This window comes from Antechinus flavipes, chromosome 1 (genome assembly GCF_016432865.1).
Source record: "Antechinus flavipes isolate AdamAnt ecotype Samford, QLD, Australia chromosome 1, AdamAnt_v2, whole genome shotgun sequence".
Taxonomy (NCBI): domain Eukaryota; kingdom Metazoa; phylum Chordata; class Mammalia; order Dasyuromorphia; family Dasyuridae; genus Antechinus; species Antechinus flavipes.
Window position 1 is genome coordinate 666218062 of NC_067398.1, and position 19166 is coordinate 666237227.

Here is a 19166-nt window from a genome sequence, read left to right on the forward strand (position 1 = left end):
TTCTGTACAGAAATGTAAATCAGGCTCTATCCCAGGCTTGGTTCCTACTCTAATCTTTCTTTAATATTAGGCAAGTCTTATTACTTTTCTGGACTTCATTTTTCTCATCTGCATAGTAAAGATAGTACCTGGTCTCTCCCCTTTATTTGATGCAATTCAATCTAATAAAATTTATTATGGTATGTATGAGGTCTGTGCTTCTCATATAAATAAAAAAATACTAACGTGCTTTCTTTCAAAGAGAAAAAACTCCTTGTCTAATGAGAGGTAGGGGAAACAGGAGAGAGGGGTGATAACATACTTACCCATGTAAGCATTATACATATAATGGAGTGTTATGGGCCAGAACTTTGAACTTGAAACAAAGCATTCTTACAAGGTACTAAGTCAGTGGAATTGATAGAGACTATAGTTGTCTAATTTAGCATGGTTCAGTATGATTGATTTAATCCTACGAGGAGATGTTATGGGCCAGAACTTGAAATAAGGTACTAAGTGGAATTGAGGAGACAATGGTTAAATCTAGTTTAGCATCTATTTAATCCTACTACATATAATGGTTTCTTAGTGATATAATGATTGGTTTGTACTCAATGTATAGCATATAAGCTAGAAACCTCAACTAGGAAGATTGAGAGATTCAGAGACAAGTGGACAGAAGGCTGGAGGCTTGAAGGGTGGAGCACAAGCCCAAGCCCTTGGACTCAAGACAGATTCATCCCATCTCGTACCATCTTGGTGGCAAGCTCTCCTTCTTCACTTCTCTGCTGAAACCAAGACTCCGGAAGATCTCCAGAAAACTAGCTGAACCCCAAGTGAAGGAGATAGGACTTTGAAAGAGACAAGAAAGGATTTGGACTTTAACACCTGGCTGTACTTGTGGTGATTACTGAACTGAAACAAGGCTGCATCCAGAGATCTCAAGAAAACCTCAACAGAGAATATAAAATTTTAGAGAGAACATTACAATGGAAGAGGGGGAAGAGAAAGACAAAGTGTTCTAAGAAAAACTAAGGTTGGAGAAATCACCTTTAATTGAGAAGATCAGGGAAGCCCTAGAAAAGGCAGCCTAAAGAAAGAAAGGCATAAGTCAGAAGGGAATGTGTTTATAATATAGGAAACAATCTGCAGGAATGCATATTGGTGGGAGAAAGCACCTTTTGAATTTGTGATTTTGAATGTGTGAATGGAGGCAGAAAGCATAGCTTATCAGGCATATGACAGCCAGAATTCAAAAATATCTTGACAGAGAGAAATATTGGATTGAACTTAATATGATGAATTTTAATGGGGATCAAATTACATTTGAGATCAAGAAGTTATTTTCACAAGTATAAGATAGGGAAGCATAGCTAGATAGAAACTAATATGGAAAGAAAAAAGCAGTGCTATATTACAGTAAGGGAATTTGATGCACACTGAAAAAAACATGAGGTCCAAGGCTAGGGAAAAAAATTGTTGTGTCCTGCTTTCTAGAGCCCTCAAGTTGGGGTGACAAAATGTACTAGGCTTTCTAGAGCCCCCACACCAGGGTGATTAAAATATGCCTTCCTAGTGGAGAAGGGATGAGGTGGGACTCCCAAGGATGATGGAAAGATGGAATCTGTTTATTTCAAGGACTTTCCCCTTTATATAATGTAACAAAAACCATGCACATGGGACCACATAAACAACTTGCTGTTGTATGTAGTTTGTCATCTGGCATCACTCTTCCACCTGCTATCACTCTGCTTCAATCTCAACACAGGTTGTCACCACTCCCTGACTTCTCAGGAAGGTCGAGAGCCCTTAGGGAAGATGGGGAGCTGAACCAGATATTGTCAGCAGGTTCCCTCTGGACTGAAGAGTATTATATCTCTCTCAGAGTGTCTCCCTTGACTGTGATCTTCTACAAAAAGCAATGGTTCTTCATGGTTGGTCTCTGCTATCCAAGGCCTCTGCCTTGGTTGGACCATATTTGAGCATTGTGTATAGTTCAAAACACTATTTTAAGGAAGGGCATTAATAAACTGGAGGGCAACCAAAATGGCATTTCTGTGAAGGTGTGATTCGTCAAAGGAACTAGGGAAAAGAAGTGAAGGAAAACTAATAACTGTTTTCTTCATGTCTAGGAAGGATTGTCACATGGAAGAAGGAATCAGACTTTTTTTCTTAGCCCCAGACGACAATGGGTGGAAGTTACAAACACATAAATTTAGGCTCAATGTCAAGAAAAACCTTCCTGACAATTAGAGTTCTTCTGTTTCATCATTTGTACAATAGGCACAATGATAGCACTTTACTTTACAAAGTTGTATATTCTGTGGGATGCAACCTTCCAGAGGTTCGTTCAGTGCTGAGTTAAGGACTAGGCGGCCATGGTTGACCATTTATGGGGAAGGATCCCATATAGAGAAGACAAGAATAGTACCAATGTGTAAACAAATGATTTGATGTTTATTCCCTGGATGTTTATTCCCCTGTGAGAGGGAGTGTAGCAGAGTGGACAGGGATTCAGAAAGTTCCACTTCAGGTACAAACTAGCTGTGTGTTACTTAATTCTTGATAGCAAGGTAAAGAATTCTCTAAGACTATCAGGTGTCAAGGTGTATGAGTAAAGAAAGTTTCCTCATAAGGAGCTCTTTATATTCATGAAATAACAAATCTAGATTGTATCACATAGCTCGGCATAGACAAGAGAGCATATGAACTCCAATTTACTCTCAGATTTATCTGTAGACATTACCCTTTCTGGGGTGACTATTGTCTTGGAGACTGGCTCTTGGAGGTGACTCTTGGAGAAGTCAGTCAATTAGTGAAAGATCATTGACTCTGAAGTCAGGGGACCTGGATTCAAATTTCTTTCCCTAAGTGACTTTGGGGAAATTGTACTACTTCTCTGACCTCAGTTTCTTCATCAGGAAAATTGAGGCATTCTAATTCTGAAGTGGGTATCTAGATGATATAATTTGGTCTGGAGTCAAATCTGAGTTAAAAGCTGGCTTCAGATACTTATTAGCTGTGTGATCCTGGGCAAGTATTTTCAGTCTGTTTGACTCAGTTTCCTTCTTTGTAAAGAGAGCTAAAGAATGAAATGGCAAACCCTCCCAGTATTTTTGCCAAGAAAACCTTAAAAGAAGTCACAGAGTCAGACATAATTGAAAAGAGAATTCGGAAGTTCTTTTCATCTCAAGGGCCTCATGATCCTATGAATTTGGGTCATGGGCAAAGCAAAGACAAGATTTCATACAGAAGAAAGAGTTTCCTTCCCCTTATATGTTCTATTTAGTCCTTCCAAGGTCTGCATATTCCTTCACTCAACAGATGGTGGAAATATCTCTGTTCTCTCTCTCTTTTTAAATTTTTAAATAGTTTCTTATTGATTATCTTTTATTTTTACACTTCCTAGATAAATCCCTTTCTCCCCCTGCCCCAAAAGCTATTCCTTATAACAACCAAAAAAAATTTAAAGAAAAGGAAAAAAAATTCAGCAAATAAATTAATAAAATCCTGATGTCATATGAAATTTTCCAAAGCCATAACTCCCCTCCCTCAACCCTATTGCCACAAAGGAACAAGGAATATCCCTTTTTTATATGACTGTCTCATAGGAGGGTACACCCCACTGACAGGGATAGAGATGTCGGACAAAGAGAAGAAAGTGACTCTAGATTGCCCACCTCATTTCTCCTGCATCCTCAGGTGTGAGCTCCTCCCTCTCATTCTTTCTTTCTTTAGATACAAAACTCTGAAGAAGGTTTATTGTATAGACAGTCTCTGATCTACAGCTTCAGAGATGTATGCTGCTGGTGGGTAGGGGCCTGGTGCCCGGTGATCCGCATCTTCCACCCCAGTTACATCAAGCCAGTCCTCCTGGCCTCAGGTAGACTTCCCTTGTCCCTGTTTCCCCCATGTTCTCTTCCTACTGAAAGCTTTGGCTGCTGGGATCTCTGTGCTGCCTGACTACCCTGGGACATGGAAACATGGAAGGAATAATTAGGCTCCAGCAACAGCTGGGGAATAAAAATGCTGGTTAAAGCAACTTTATCTCCTGTTTATCTGGGCTCCCATGGATCCCATAGCATGTTGCTATGAGTGGATGATGTCCTATGCCTGTCTATTCTCTATCTGTGACTTTTCTGAGTCCAGGTCTCTGGTTACATAGGACCACATCTCAGCTGTGTATTTGAGTTGTGTTGGTGTTGTATTTGAGGCCATGTTTCAGATTGTCCTGAGCAATGTTTCAGTTTTGTTGGTATCATGTTTGGATCATGTTTCATTCTATTCAGGGTCATGTCTTGTGGGTCAGTTGTGTTGGTTTGGGACTTCCTAGGGCCATGTCCAAGGTGTATTTGAGATGTTTGGGACCATGTTTCAAGTGTTCAAAGCCATAGCTGAGCTGTGTTGATACTATGTTTGAGGCCATAACTCAGGCTGTTTAGGACTATATTTGGACTTTGTGGTATGTTTGGAGACTATGCTTTGGACTCATGTGTTAACTATAATTGTTACCATGTTTTGGAGGCATTGACACAATCATATAGATTGTGTCCAAAGCCATGTCTGGACTGTGACTAGAGCTATATTTAAATTTATATCCAGAAATGTTTTTCCAGATTTGTATCCAGAGTCAAAAGTAGGAGATGTTTGGATCATGTATCTATGGGGGCACCTGGCCCTAGTTTTAATCATATGTCTAGGTCCTGTCTTATGAGGCATCAGCTGGTAGCGAAGGGAGGCCCTAATGGAATTCTGGACCACATATCCGCAGATATTATCTCTAAAGCCTGGAACCGGGACTGGATGGAGAAGGGAGATTTGTTCTATGTGTGCTATATCCCTAAGACCATATCTAGACACAAGAGCAGCCTGCCATAATGAATAGAGTGCTGCCACTGAAATTAGAAATTCCAGGACTCATATATTGTCTCTGACATACACTAGCTACATACTCATAGGCAAAATACTTAACCTTTCATTGCTTCAGAAAATTCAGAGACCATAAATTTCAGATGAATAGAAGATATACAGTGGGGTCCAGAGGGTTTGCAATGAAAATTCCCTATCCCAGTGAAACCAGAGGTCCAAGGGTGAGGAGGGTAAAGTACTCAAGTCACGTCCAAGTCCACATGTGCACTGTATCTAAGTCCATGTTTAAGCTTGTGTCCAAAGTATATGTCTGGGGCTATCAACAGAGAAATGCCCAGATTATGTCTAGGATATATTTAGGCCTTGACATAGTGAGTTTTGGGATCATATTTTTGAGAACAAAATCTCCCTTCCAAAACATCATGTCCAGAATGTGTATAGTTCATGTTTTGGAGTGGGTGATGTCTGATTCCATGTTGAAGCTATGTTGGTAATATTGGATCAAGTCTAGATTACACCCAAAGTGCTTTGTACTGAGTCTGGGGCTGCCTTTAAATTGTGTCTATCCAGCATAGCTAGGTGTATCTGGATATAATACTAGTTCCTTTCTCTTTGCCCTTCCTAAGCCTAATCTAATCCCCTTACCCATTTCCTTTTCTGCTGCCTCTTCTTATCTTGTCCATTCTGTGCTCAAGGGAAGCTGGAGGGGATAATATAGGAAGTAATGCCTTAGTCATGTCCCTCCCTGACTTTGAGTTTGGGGTCCCAGTCCAAATTTGATTCACCTTCTCCATCGACCTTCTTTGGGCTGTTTTATGTTCCTTGTTCTTTCCTTTATCTCTAAAAATGGCCATGCCAGGCCTCTGAAGGATCTCTCTCTCTTACAGGCATACCCAAGGACAAATTATTCTATAGCTTCTTGGAACCATGGTTGGGTGAGTGATGCTTGTGGAGAAGACATTGGCCAAGAGGTAGAGAGGGTGAATTGGCTTGGTCAGGAAGATTAAAGAATGGATATTTGTGATTTGAGATTGAGGCTTGAGATGAGACTGGTCTTTGAAAGTCTAGGACTAGAATGAAGTCGTTGCTTGGGGAGGAGGATGGGGCTTGATATTTGTGAGCAGAAAATGGAGATCTAGCATTGGGAACAAAGGGTACATGGGCTAAGGGTTAAGAATTTGGGATGTAGGATCTAGTGTTTGGGGACTTGGGATTGGGGAAATAGTTAAGCGTTGGGAGAGAGAATGGAGGACTGAGATGAGAACCAAACATCTGGTCCTAGAGGCAGGGAGACTTGGATTGAGGACTAAGATTTAGAGATTAATTGATCCCTACCACTGTCTTTCTTATAGGGGAAGGGTTGCTGCTGAGTAAAGGAGAAAAATGGAGACAACACCGGCACATGTTGACACCCGCATTTCACTTTGACATCCTCAAACCTTATGTGAAGATCTTCAACCAAAGTGTAGACATCATGCATGTAAGCTGGAGGAACTGGGACAGGTTGGGAAGAAACCTACCCAGGATGGAGTTTGCACAAAATGAATTCCTTTTCAGAGCAGCCAGGGCCTCAGTAGGCATAATGGTGGGGGGGGAGGGGGAGAGGAGCATAGCATCATCCCTGTTTTGTCACGGTAATGGGAGTGGGGATGTGAGGTAGATCCATGGTCACTATCACCGAGGAACCTCTTCCAGGATCTTGCAAGTAAGTTTCCAATCCATTTGATCTCATCTCCTCCCAATATCTTGGGAAGTATAAAGGGTACTACTGACTATTCTCATTTTATAGATGAAGAAGGAGGTATTCTCACTTTTCTAAGATCACAGAATATTTCATTAGCTCTCAGTCTCTGGCTTCTGACAAAGGATCTTTCCATTCCAATGGCTGATTTTCATTGTGGCGCATAACCCAACTGTTAGCCCTATGGTGAACAGAGATTCTTTTCCTTGGTCTTTCTGGGTGCCTGAAGATGCAAGAACCAATGAATCATGTTCTGGAAGGATAGCACCAGACTAACTAATTCTCTCTGTGTCTCTTTCTGTTTCACTCTCTGTCTGTCACTATGTCTCTATTTCTCTATCTCTGTCTTTCTGTCTATGTGTGTCTCTGTCTCTATCTTTGTCTCTATTTCTGTCTCTCTCTTTTGTGTGTTCACTCATTAATTTCTTTCTCTGGCTGTCTCTGTTTCTGTGTGTGTGTGTGTGTGTGTGTGTGTGTCTCCTATGTCTTTGTTTCTTTGTCTCTGTTTCTGGCTCTCTATCACTTTCTATCTCCCGCTCTCCTCCCTCCTCTCTCTTTCTCTGTCTCTGTCCCTTTCTCTTTCTCTCTCTTTCTTCTTCTCTCTCTCCTTCCCTTCCTCTCCCAGGCAAAATGGAGAAGGCTGTGTGCTGAGGGCACCAATTACCTGGAGATGTTTGAACACATCAGCCTCATGACCCTGGATAGCCTGCAGAAATGTATCTTCAGTTACAACAGCAACTGCCAGGAGTGAGTATCAACCTAGTCCTTGGCTGTGGGGGTGCAGGACCTGTAGATAAGGAAATAACAGCACCAAGGAATAGGGGAAGGGAGAGCTCCAGTGCATTGTTGAGGACCAAATCTAGAAGGATTGGGAAGAAAGAGAAACTTTAAGATGATGTAGAAATTGGAGACCACTGGAAATGAGAGCCAGGGCAGGCCCATGAGACATGTGATGGATCAGGAGTCAGATGACTTGGATTCTAACCTCAGTCCTCTTATTTACTACTGGTGTGGTCTTAGGCTGTTTAACTTCTGTGGGACTCAGTTTTCTCATCTATAAAATGGAAAGATTGCACTAGATGATTTCTGAGGTATCTTCCAGTTCCGAATCTATAATCCACTATCTGTAATATCCCTCTGAGAACTCTGGGAGCTTCTGAGAGCTTGGAGAAGGGATGAGCTATGAGCCATGGTGGAGCCTGGGTAGTTTTAATGACATGCTAAGGAAAATGCATGCACACACACATACACATGTGTCTATATCTCTATCTTACGTGAAGATAAGCTCATTTTCCCAAAGGCAACAGGAAAGACTTTGCAAAACATAATAGACATTTAAGGAAGTCTTTTGTCATCTCTGATTCCATCCTAATAGAGACTTTATATCATTTTTATCTATGTTCATTAATTAATGACAAGTGTGATTATAGTAATCCCCTCATGTAGACTGTCCCTAGATTTGTACTCCAGAAAGCCAGAACTCTAGGGAGTTACAAATAAGGAAGTTCATTTAAGTACGTTGAGGCCATTACCTCTCTGGGGAAATGTTGCATTTGATTACTCTGGCTGGGGTCAGCAGTGGTCTTTTGTAGAAGTGGAACCAAGAGAGACCTTTTAGTTCTGTTTTCCCCAACAATTCCATCCACAAATATGCTTCCTCCACTCTGTGTCATTGTCTCTCCTCCCTTAGGGGAAGGCATCTTGTCATGGATACCTCTTCAGACCTATGTGGTAGTTTCAATAACAACAATAACAACTATTCATGTTATTTAAAAATTTTGTATATTTGCTTTATTTATTTAATATTTTTTCCAGTTACATTTAAAATACATTTTTTTACATTTAAAAATTTTTGAGTTCTAGATTCTCTTCCTGATCCCTACCCACAGTTAAGAAAGCACATGTATTAATGTAATTTTTAAAAATTATTTTTAATTCATGAAATAAAGCAAGCATTTCCATATTGTAACTCACCCATGTCTTTTTATCCTGGGCAATTCTAAAATTTTCTTGTTTGCATCCTCTTGTATCTCTTCCATAGGGTATCCATTTAGCATGTTGGAAGAGGAACTTTCACTAGATGCAGGATTCTTAACCTGGATCCACAGACTGTTTCATAGATTAGCCTAAGAGGCTCATGGTTAGATTTCAAAAGATATGTGAATTTAGATGGGAAAAAAGATTTTTATTTTCACTAATCCCTAATGAAAATTTAGCATTTTCTTCTATTATATAGGTAGATATAATGAGGCTTTGATACATGATGATCTAAGATGGAAGTTGGTCCCAACCATATGGTAGGCCATTTCAGGCTATTTTCTTTCAGAAGCAGATCCAACTACAAAAAAGGCACCCATGTTAGAGAAGGCAGGGGTCTGGTTCTGAGAGAAGGTATCCTGTAATGGCTTACTATGTGGAGGGAGTCTATCTTTGGTGATCTGGCCATTCACTAAAGCCCTGTTACATTGGCAACACAAATTATTCTGAGACAGGATTCATAGTCTGCAACATACTGCAGAAAGGTCCATGATAAAAAGAAATTTAATGATCTCTGCTTTAGATCTTTAAACATTACATGGATAGAGATCCCTCTACCATCTCTTGCTTTACTTCCCAGTAGCCCACATTTTTTTCTGGTAAGGTATTTTTTCTCTCACTGTGTATGCAGAGTTTGTCATTGATAATATATTCTGTAGCCTATTTATGATCACCATGTATTCCTCTGTTATCTTTTGGATAACTAATCATCTTGATTCCTTAGAGACTATGCTATTTGATCTTTCACAGTCATATAATATTACTAAAAGAATGTTGGGGAATGATGATATTATGTTTCTTGTAGAGTTTGGTATAATTAAAATCGCTATGTAATTTTTGAAATGCAATCCACCCTATTCTTTCCTATTCAACTCTGAGCCTAGATCATTTTGCTTCAGTGGTATCTATGGAACTCTGTATACTACCCATTCACCTGAATATCATATTCTGGGCAATTTCCATCCATTTGTTTTATCCTCTGTAAATTTTTTAGTCAAACTCTTAATTGAATATGCATCACATATTGGATTCTCCAGAATGTACTAAGGATTTAAGCAATGATCACTGAAGGACTTCCCTTTCTATGGTAACATCCCCTTCCATTTTGGACTTTATTAGATATCCTCTAACGCAGTAGCAAACAGTTTTGGTAGCACATCTTCTTAAGAAGACATTTCTTATGTCTCATTTTCTACTAAAAATGAGAATTATTCATTCATTCATTCATTTACTTATTTATTTGTAGAGTAGCTATCCAAAGATGTGATAAGGCCTTAACAAATGCATGGGAGACAACTTGATTAGAGGAGAAACCTTAAGGCTGCATTTTACTCTACTCAATTAAATGTCTTTTAATAATTATTAATCCCTTAATGGGGCAGCTAGATGGCACAGTGGATAGAGTGCCAGGATTGGAGTCAGAAAGATCTGAGTTCAAATGTGGTCTCAGATACTTACTAGCTGTGTGACCCTGGCAAGCCACTTAACCCTGTTTGCCTGTTTTGTAATCTGAGCTAGAGAAAGAAATAGCAGTATCTGCCATGAAAACTCTAGATGGGGTTATGAAGAGTTAGATATGACAGAAAAACAACTGAAATACTTTAATGCTTAATAATTGTGCGGCTTCCTTTGTGTAAGAACCAATTGCTTTACCGTCTTTATTTTTTAGCATAATTTTTTATTTTCATATTTTTAAATAGGTTTTTATTTTTCAGAATACATACTAAGATAGTCTTCAACATTTACCCTTGCAAAACCTTGTGTTCCAAATTTTTCTCCCTTCCTCCCCACCTCCCCATCCCAGATAGCAAGTAATTCAATATAAGTTAAACATATACAATTCTTCTAAACTTAGTTCCACATTTATTATTATTATTATTATTGCTGAGGTAATTGGGGTTAAGTGACTTGCCCAAGGTCACACAGCTAGAAAGTGTTAAGTGTCTGAGAACAAATTTGAACTCAGGTCCTCCAGATTTCAGGGCTGGTGCTCTAACCACTGCACCACCTAGCTGCTCCCACATTTATTATTTAGGATCATTTTTAGTACTGCTTGCAACATGTCAAGGATTATGAGGTTTAAATGTAGTGTCTAGATGTAACGGTTCGGTCACTGAAAGAAAAAACTATCCTATATAAATCCCGACAGACATTTTCTATTTTTTAATCTGTTGTCACATTTCCAATTTCATTTTTAAGCATTCTCAAAATGATTGTGTTTAAATGGATTTCCTTCTAAGCTTCCTGTAAACTCAGTTTTATTTCTACCACTTTCTCCCACATTAATTGGTAACATTGCTATCATCTTCTACTACCTGTATTTGAAAATGGTTTTACTTCTGACTTCCCTACCTCTCCAGTTGGCAAAGATTTTGCTAACTAAAGCAGCTTTTGGGGTCTTTTGACCTATTAACAGTGGTGATTATTTTACATTGATATGTCTTCTGTAGAAAATAATGGTAGTTCATTTTAATATCTGTTCCTTTGTCTATTTTCCAATTTTTGCAATGATTGTTTGCATAGATTGTTCAAGGAGGAATGTAAGATCCTAATTAAAGAGGAAGAGTAGAAAGGCATCTCAGAGGTCATGTAGTTCAACCCACTATTTCTCCCCAAAACTTAAGAAATAAAACAAGCTTTTCTACAACATTGTAGAATAGGGGAAAAAAGATGATTGCCCATGAAATTGAAAATCCTTTTTACATATGAGAAAGTTGAAGAAAGAAGATGAAATGATTTCCCCCAAATCACATAGGAAATAATGGAGGTGGGATTTGAAACTCAAGTCTTCTGATTCTATGACTTATAGTGGGAAAGGTTCCCTAACATCAGATATGGGGATACTCTAGGAGAGAAGAATGTACTCAGAAGCTGAGTTGGGGTATGGCATATAGTTATATCCTTTTGAGAACATGGCTGAGATCTCAGGCAACTTGTCAGCCTGACCATGTACACTATTGTCCCTTTTTGGAGGAATGCACTCAAAAAGGGATACCCAAAGGATAACTATTCTCCACAGCTATGAATTCTACTTTTTTCCTGCTCTCTCTAGCACTACCAGAGTTCTTCATAGACAGGGTTATTTTCCATGAATTCAGATCCCAACAGCTATTTCTTTCAGCTTTTATGTGTTGGATGCAGTCCAGTATGATGTTCCAGACAACTTTCATCCTGTTGTGTTAACCCAAGTTTCAGCCATTCCCCTGAAGCCAGATTCCTCTCTTTTCTCTCTGGATACTAAAATCAATCGACCTTCGGGGAAGTCCTTTCCCACTCTCCACTGATTAGTGGTGGAAAGGTTGTGAACTATTTAGAAGGAAATTATAGAAATGCTGGGCTATCTAGAGTTTGAGTGGTTGGGGCTTTCTCCCTGCTGGATCTGACCCCTGACCATAGACTTATGCTTTCATCAGGAAACCAAGTGCCTACATCTCAGCTATCCTGGAGTTGAGTTCCCTTGTGGCAAAGCGCCATACTAATCCACTTCTATATTGGGATACCCTGTACAATCTCACCAGCCAAGGAAGGCGTTTCTCTCGTGCTTGCCATCTGGTGCATAATTTCTCCAATGCCGTCATCCAGGAACGACGTCATATACTTGCTCAACAGGGGACTGAGACCTTTCTTGGGAACAAGAGAAAAAGCAAGACCATCGATTTCATAGACATTCTCCTATTGGCCAAAGTGAGTATCAAGCTTGGAGAGGGGGAATGGGAGGAGAAAGATGACAGCATCGTGGGGGTTCCAAAGAAGAGAGGGAGAGAACATATAAGGGGCATGAAGGACTTTGGCAGAGAGGAGGGTCTGTAGCCTTTGATATCAGAGTTAGAATGCAATATGGAATGGATGCCCTAATCTACCTGACTGTTGCCTTCTTTTCAAAAGCTATCTTTTCCTAGGGAACCTGAACTTTTGTGAAATTGTATAGAACATTGAGTGTGTAGATCAAGGATATACTACCCTTCTGGATGCTAGAATGAAATAGCTACCTCCTCATTGTTTCTCGGTGTCTAAGCAGAATGCATCTCTGTGATTTGTTCTAATAACAATGAAAAAATCTCTATGGCTCTAGGTATATAAAGAGAATTTTCTAAATTTTAGGTGAAGCTAGAACTATTATTGTGACTTGTTCTAGATGTATCTAGGCATAGGTGGGTAGCACCTATATAAGGTGGGTCAGGTAGGTAATACAGTAGAGTGCTGAACCTGAAGTCAGGAAGACTAATTTTTTTTCTGAGTTCAAATTTGACTTCAGATTTGTGTGACCCTGGGAAAATCACTTAATCCTCTTTGCCTCATTTGTAAAATGAGTAATAAAATGTAAAATTTGTAAGATGATTTTGAGAAGGATACCATTCTAATATCTTTGTCAACTTCAACAACTAGACAACAATGCCAATAAGGTTTATGAGAAATCATTAGAATTATAACATATCCAAAAGTAACTCTGTGGTTGTAGGTATGCCAGAATATTTTTACACAGTCTAGATTTTATGATAATATATCTCTTTTGGTTCTTTATATATCAGAGGAGTTTCTGATGAATAAGTCGGTAAATAGTTACAGATAGAGATGATTGATTGATAGATATAGATTTGATAGAAGGATAAAAATAGAAATAAGAATAGATGAGAGAAGAAAAAATGAAAGGACAGGGAAAAGAGAAGAAAGGAGAGGAGAGGGAAGAAAGAGAGGAAAAAAGGAAGGGGAGAAATTCTCTTTGTGTGTGAGTGGGGGGCGGAGAGGTTTCCTGAGGCTATTTCTAAGTATATTAGGAAAGTCTTAGATTCTATATATATATATCTTGGAGATTCTATGATTTCTTCTTGATTTACCAAGGAATATTAAATATGCTTTTAGAAAGAGCCCAAAGTTTTGGAAGATCTCTAAAACAGAGAATATTTGCACTTTGGGTTAATAGTATCTTCTAATTCTAGGATTATGGGATTGTGTGTTGGTGGTTTCACCTATTTTCAGCTGAGGGGGTTCTGAGATTCTAGGTACATCAAGAGACCTTTGGTTCTAGGATTGCTAGAAGAAGAGAGGATTGGTTCTAGGTGCTATAAGAATTATGGACAATAGTTTTAAGTTAACTAAAGAATCCCTTTGTGGTAAGATACACTTTATATGTAACTTATTTGCTATTCACAACAATTCTGTTGGTTCTTATCACTGTTTAGATAGCGGTTAAGGGATTTGCCCAGAGTGACAGGGCCTAATGTTTGACTTCCAAATTCCATGTTCTTCCACTGTGCCAACTAAAAGGGGTTGGAGGTTTCTGCCTTAGACCATCTAAGTAGGCTCTCTTATTGGAAGGGAAGGGATCAACAACAGAAAGGGCTCTCTTCTAGGATGAAGATGGAAAAGCTCTGTCAGACAAGGACATCCAGGCAGAAGCTGACACTTTCATGTTTGCAGGTCAGTTTCAAATAGGACAGAAGGGGCAGGGCTCAGGGTGCTTGGGAAAGAGTTGGGATTTTCCATTTCCTTCTTACCCCTGATGCCAGCCCAACTGACTTGAACTAGAGTCGATATGGAGGACTTGTTTCACAAGTCCCATGCCATAGGTTCAAGATCTGGTACAGAGATTAATGCTGGGGAAATGGGAATGTTCTTCTGTCTGACACATGATGAGCTCTGCTCTAGCCTCATATAGCTTCTTTGGGATTCTCTTATTTCTTTTCTTTCCCACATGCTAGGTCATGATACAACTGCAAGTGGCATCTCTTGGGCCCTCTATAACCTGGCCCAGCATCAGGAATACCAGGACCGCTGCCGCCAGGAAATAAAAGAACTCCTGAGAGATCGTCAGCCAGAGGAGATTGAATGGTCAGTATGGGATGACACTAAGAATGGAACTTATGGTGTTGTGGGTATGAGGAACACTTAAGTATTCCGGAGCTAGCTATAGTTTGTTTTGAAAGAGCTCATTGTTAAGTTTCCAAAGTCAAAAATCAACAGTCCCTACAAATCAGGGCTTGATGTATTGTTTTGTTGATGTCTGGAAGAAAGTGATGGAGAAAATGTTACGGATGCTGAATAAGCCTAAAAGAGTGTGTGCACATACACAGTCCTCTCCCTGTAGCCTTGCTATTAAACATTTACCAACACACCCATGTATTGTTCAATAAACATTGCTAGAGTTCAGCAAAAGTACCTTAGAAAACTCAGAACAAAATTATCACCACAACTCTTACAATTGACATTTATATAACATTTTAAAGTTTGTAAAATGCTTTTCATCCATGATCTCATTTATACTTCACTATATCCAGACCGAATTATAGAGGCCAACCTGTTGCTCCACCTGGCTACAAGCTGGTGTTCTCCCTTACTCATGTAGATTCCCCAGGCTCCTGTTGGGTTTCTGGTTTTTGTTTTTAGGATGCTGTTTTTTAATCCACTCTTCTATTCACTTCTGTTTTATGGGAGACTTCATCTCATTCACATTTACAATTATGATTACCAGCTCTGTATTTCCTTCCATCCTATTTTCTCCCCTGTATATAATTTTGTTCTCTCTCTCTATCCTGTCCTTAGTCCTGTGTTTTTTTATCCACTCTACCCACTATCTTATTTCCTATTACCCCTTCTTCTCTTTTTAGTGTTTTTTTAAACTCCACTCCATCTACTACTTTATCTTCTATCATCCTTCCTTCTCTTCTCTTCTCTTTTTCCCTAGTGTTTCTGCCTTCCCTTCTATCCTGTCTCTCCCTTCTATCCTATCCTTCCCTTTTCTTTTCCTATTTCTCCTCCTATTTTTTTGTAGGGTTAGAAAAATTTCTATACCCAACTGAATGATTATTATTCCCTCTTAGAGCCAAAACTGATGAGATATAGTCTCAGACAATGCTCATCCCCCTCCATTCTATCCCTCCATTGTAATAGGTCTTTTGCACCTCTTCATGTGAGGTATTTTTCCCATTATACCTCCCCTTTCTTCTTTTTTCCAGTACAGATTTTTTTCTACCCCTTAATGTCTTTAATGTTATCACATCAGAGTCCATTCACAATCACACTCTCAGTCTATGTCATGCCCACTTTTGTCTGCCCAAGTGACAGATACAATTCTCAAGAATTGCAGATACTGTTTTCCTATCTAGGGATGTAAACAATTTAAGCTTTAAATAATATATATTTCCCCCCTCTTTACCTTCTATGCTTCTCTTGAGTCCTGTGATTGTAGATTAGATTTTCATTTTAGTTCTGTTTTTTTTTTCAATAGAAATGATTGAAAGTCTCTTGTTTTATTGAAGTTCCATAGCCTTTCCTAAAAGATGATGCTGATTTTCTCTTGGTAGTCAATTCTTGGTTATAACCCCAGGTCCTTTGCCTTCTGGAATATAATATTCCAGGCCCTCTGATGCTTTGTTGTAGAAGCTGCCAGATCCTGGGTAATCCTGATTGTTGCTTCTTGATATTTGAATTGCTTTTGTCTGACAGCTTGCAGTATTTTTTTACCTTGAATTTGTAGTTCTGGAGTTTCATAACAGTGTTCCTTGGGGTTTTTCTTATGGATTCTCTTTCTGAAGGGGATGGATGGATTCATTCAATCAGTGTTTCCCCCTCTGTTTCTAGAATATCCAGGCAGTTCTACTTAATTATCTCTTGTAGAATTATCTAGGTTTTTTTTTTTTTTGGTTGTTGTTGTTGTTGTTGTTGTTGTTGTTGTTATTGTCCTGGCCTTCAGATAGGTCAATAATTTTTAAATTATCTCTTCTGGAGCTATTTTCCAAGTCAGCTGTTTTTCCAATGAGGTATTTCACATTTTCTTCCATTTTTTCATCCTTTTTAGTTTGTTTATCTGATTTTTGCTATTTCACAGTCATTAGCTTTCATTTGCCCTGTTCTAGTTTTTAATGTGTGATTTTCTTCAGTAGTTTTTGTATATCTTTTTTCCATTTGGTAAATTCCACTGTTTAAGGAGTTGTTTTCTTTAGACAATTTTTTTCTTTCCTTTTCTAAGATGTTGACTCTCTCATGAATACCTCCTATTTCCTTTATCATCTTTTCTTCTACCTCTCTTATTTGCCTTTTAAAGTCTTTTATGATCACTGCCAAGAAGCCTCTTTGGGCTTGAGACTAATTTATATCACTTTTTAAGATTTCCTCTATGGACAGTCTGTCCTCATCTGAGTTTTGGTCTGCCTGTCACCATGATAGGTTTCTAAGGTCAAGGTCAATATTCTTTTCTTTTTCTTGCTCGTTTTTTTTTTTTTTCTTATCTTTTGGTATTTACTGGTTTTTTTTGTTTTTGTTTTTGTTTTTTTTACTTTTAAGGTCGAGCTGTGTTCTTGGGGTACGGGGAACGCTGTCCCAAGCTTTCTGAGCAGCTCTGAGCCTTGACTTTGAGCACAGGAGCCCTTTGTCTTTGCAGGGAGTAGCTTTTCCTGCTCTTTTCAGGAAACAGCCTGGTTTTCCAGAGTTTGCCTTCTGCTACAGACAAGATCTATTTTTGAGTTCTGTATTCCCCCAATTTTCTCTTAATTCATATTTCCATCAATATCCTCCAAAGTTTGGAATGTAAGAATCCTGGCTCTCAAAGTAATTATCCCATCCCCTTCACACAATTTTTGATATGTTGAACTTCACAATGACTGAGTTTCAGGGACTTATAGACTTGGTCTGTCCCTCAACTACTGATTATCAGGGTTTTCCATGTTAATATTGTTCCCTCTATCCTTTCTGAGGAGAGAGGAAATCCTCTCCTCCATTCTGCTGGAGATGACAGGGATCTTGTCTCTAGGGATGATCTGGCCCAGATGCCCTTCCTGACCATGTGCATCAAAGAAAGCCTCCGGCTGCACCCACCAGTTTCCATGGTCTCCCGTTACTGCACAAGGGATATCCAGTTGCCTGATGGGAGGATCATTCCTAAAGGTTCATTTACCAGGGGCTCATACTAGAACAAGGAGAAGGGGTGAAAGAAATCTTGTGGTTATGACCCATTTGGGAGGTTGGTTCAATATATCCATAGGAAGAATTTACAAGTCACATTAGGCATAAGTCACAAGTCCTATTCTGGCCAACAGGAAACATTTGCCTGATCAGCATCTTTGGAATTCACCATAACCCTGCTGTGTGGCCCAAACCAGAGGTACTTCTACCCAGAAATACTCCTGAATTAGTCAAAGATGAGTAATTGGGACATTCATGGGGATTGGGGGTGGGGTTAAACTCTAAACCAATTCCTGGGAGACCTGAAGGCAAGAGAGGGAAGCTTTGATTACTCCAGATGTCTGGCTATATTGAAGATCATTATCCTAGGCAAGAGGAAGATTGTATGTCTAGGGTGAACAAGATCCTTTCAATACCCTAGGTTTATGACCCATATCGCTTTGATGTCAACAACCCAGAAAAGATTTCACCCCTGGCCTTTATACCCTTCTCAGCTGGATCCAGGTAAGTAAATTCTTTCTCTGTCTTTTCCTGAGCTCCCTGGGTGATTTTTTTTATCTCTTCCAGATCAGGGTAGAGAGTTGTGTCCATCAAGGGTCCTATTCCTATGTCCCCATGAAGGGAGTTGGAGGCCCAGTCTCAGTATACGAGAACCCTAGAATCAAAGTGTGGGAATTGCCATCTCCTCTTTCCTTGAGCAGGAACTGCATTGGACAGAACTTTGCCTTGTCTGAGTTGAAGGTTGTACTGGCCCTTACCCTACTAAGGTTCCGAGTCCTCCCTGATAAACACCCAGTCCGAAGGAAGCCAGAAATTATTCTCAGAGAAGAAAACGGTCTGAGGCTGAAGATAGAACCTCTTTTGGATCTGTCCAGCCCTGACATACACCTCTCAGAAGCCTCTCAGGAATAATGGCTGGAATATATCCTTTTGCTTTTGAGTACGGAAGCCTGCTTTCTACTTGCCTTTCCAGCAATCCTAATCTTGATTGTAAATTCTTTTAAATAAAAATACTTCAACATACTATATATATGCTTTTACTCTGTGTTTCTGCCTAAAGAACTGAAGAAGTTGGGACAGGAGAGAAAAGGCAGGATGCTGTGTTCCTAGCCCCAGGCTCTGGAATAAAAAAGGAGTGGGTTAGAAGGTATCTCCAGCTCAGCCTCTGCCACTCTCTGTCATTTAACATCCCTTCTCCCAAATCCCTTCCAATCAGAGAAAGAGGTCCGAGAATCCCAGAAGGATAGCTAGAAAGGATTTCCAAACCATAACTGAAGATTAGGGAGATGAAAAGATTTAGTTAAATTGCATTTAATTAAGCATCAGAAGCACAGGTTGAATTAATTTTCTTTGCAGAGCCAGCAATCTTGTACTCCTCCTTTACACACAACTTAAATCCAAGTGATCACACTCCTACCAATAATCTATATTCAAACATTCTTCCATATAGCCAAAAGCCAATTTATTCACAATATCCAACAGCAGCATGTTTCTCAGGATTTCAGAACCATGGGCAACTGTATACCAGTGCAATCTCTCAGGAACAAGTGTTCCCATTTTCAAATAAAGGTATATTCTGACTCCAACATGAGTTCACTGAGATTGATATTCTATAGAAGCATGGCCCAATATGGACAAAGTG

At 39.4% G+C, this 19166-nt stretch overlaps 1 protein-coding gene across 4 annotated transcripts in view; it reads left to right on the top strand.

The window, feature by feature from the left end:
• Positions 1 to 18550, top strand: part of LOC127545030 (cytochrome P450 4F3-like) — a 98302-nt gene extending 79752 nt beyond the window's left edge. For 3 of the 4 annotated variants that reach the window (XM_051972049.1, XM_051972046.1, XM_051972048.1), the window contains exons 3-13: positions 3718 to 3862; positions 5736 to 5783; positions 6201 to 6328; positions 7215 to 7336; positions 12040 to 12310; positions 13978 to 14044; positions 14326 to 14455; positions 17373 to 17506; positions 17659 to 17723; positions 17946 to 18028; positions 18226 to 18550. In XM_051972049.1, coding sequence (XP_051828009.1) covers positions 3718 to 3862; positions 5736 to 5783; positions 6201 to 6328; positions 7215 to 7336; positions 12040 to 12310; positions 13978 to 14044; positions 14326 to 14455; positions 17373 to 17506; positions 17659 to 17723; positions 17946 to 18028; positions 18226 to 18436 — 1404 coding nt within the window. In that variant the 3' untranslated portion in view covers positions 18437 to 18550. The remainder of the gene's footprint in view (positions 1 to 3717; positions 3863 to 5735; positions 5784 to 6200; positions 6329 to 7214; positions 7337 to 12039; positions 12311 to 13977; positions 14045 to 14325; positions 14456 to 17372; positions 17507 to 17658; positions 17724 to 17945; positions 18029 to 18225) is intronic. The other variant, XM_051972047.1, reaches the window with a different exon arrangement.
• The last annotated feature ends 616 nt before the right edge of the window (positions 18551 to 19166 follow it).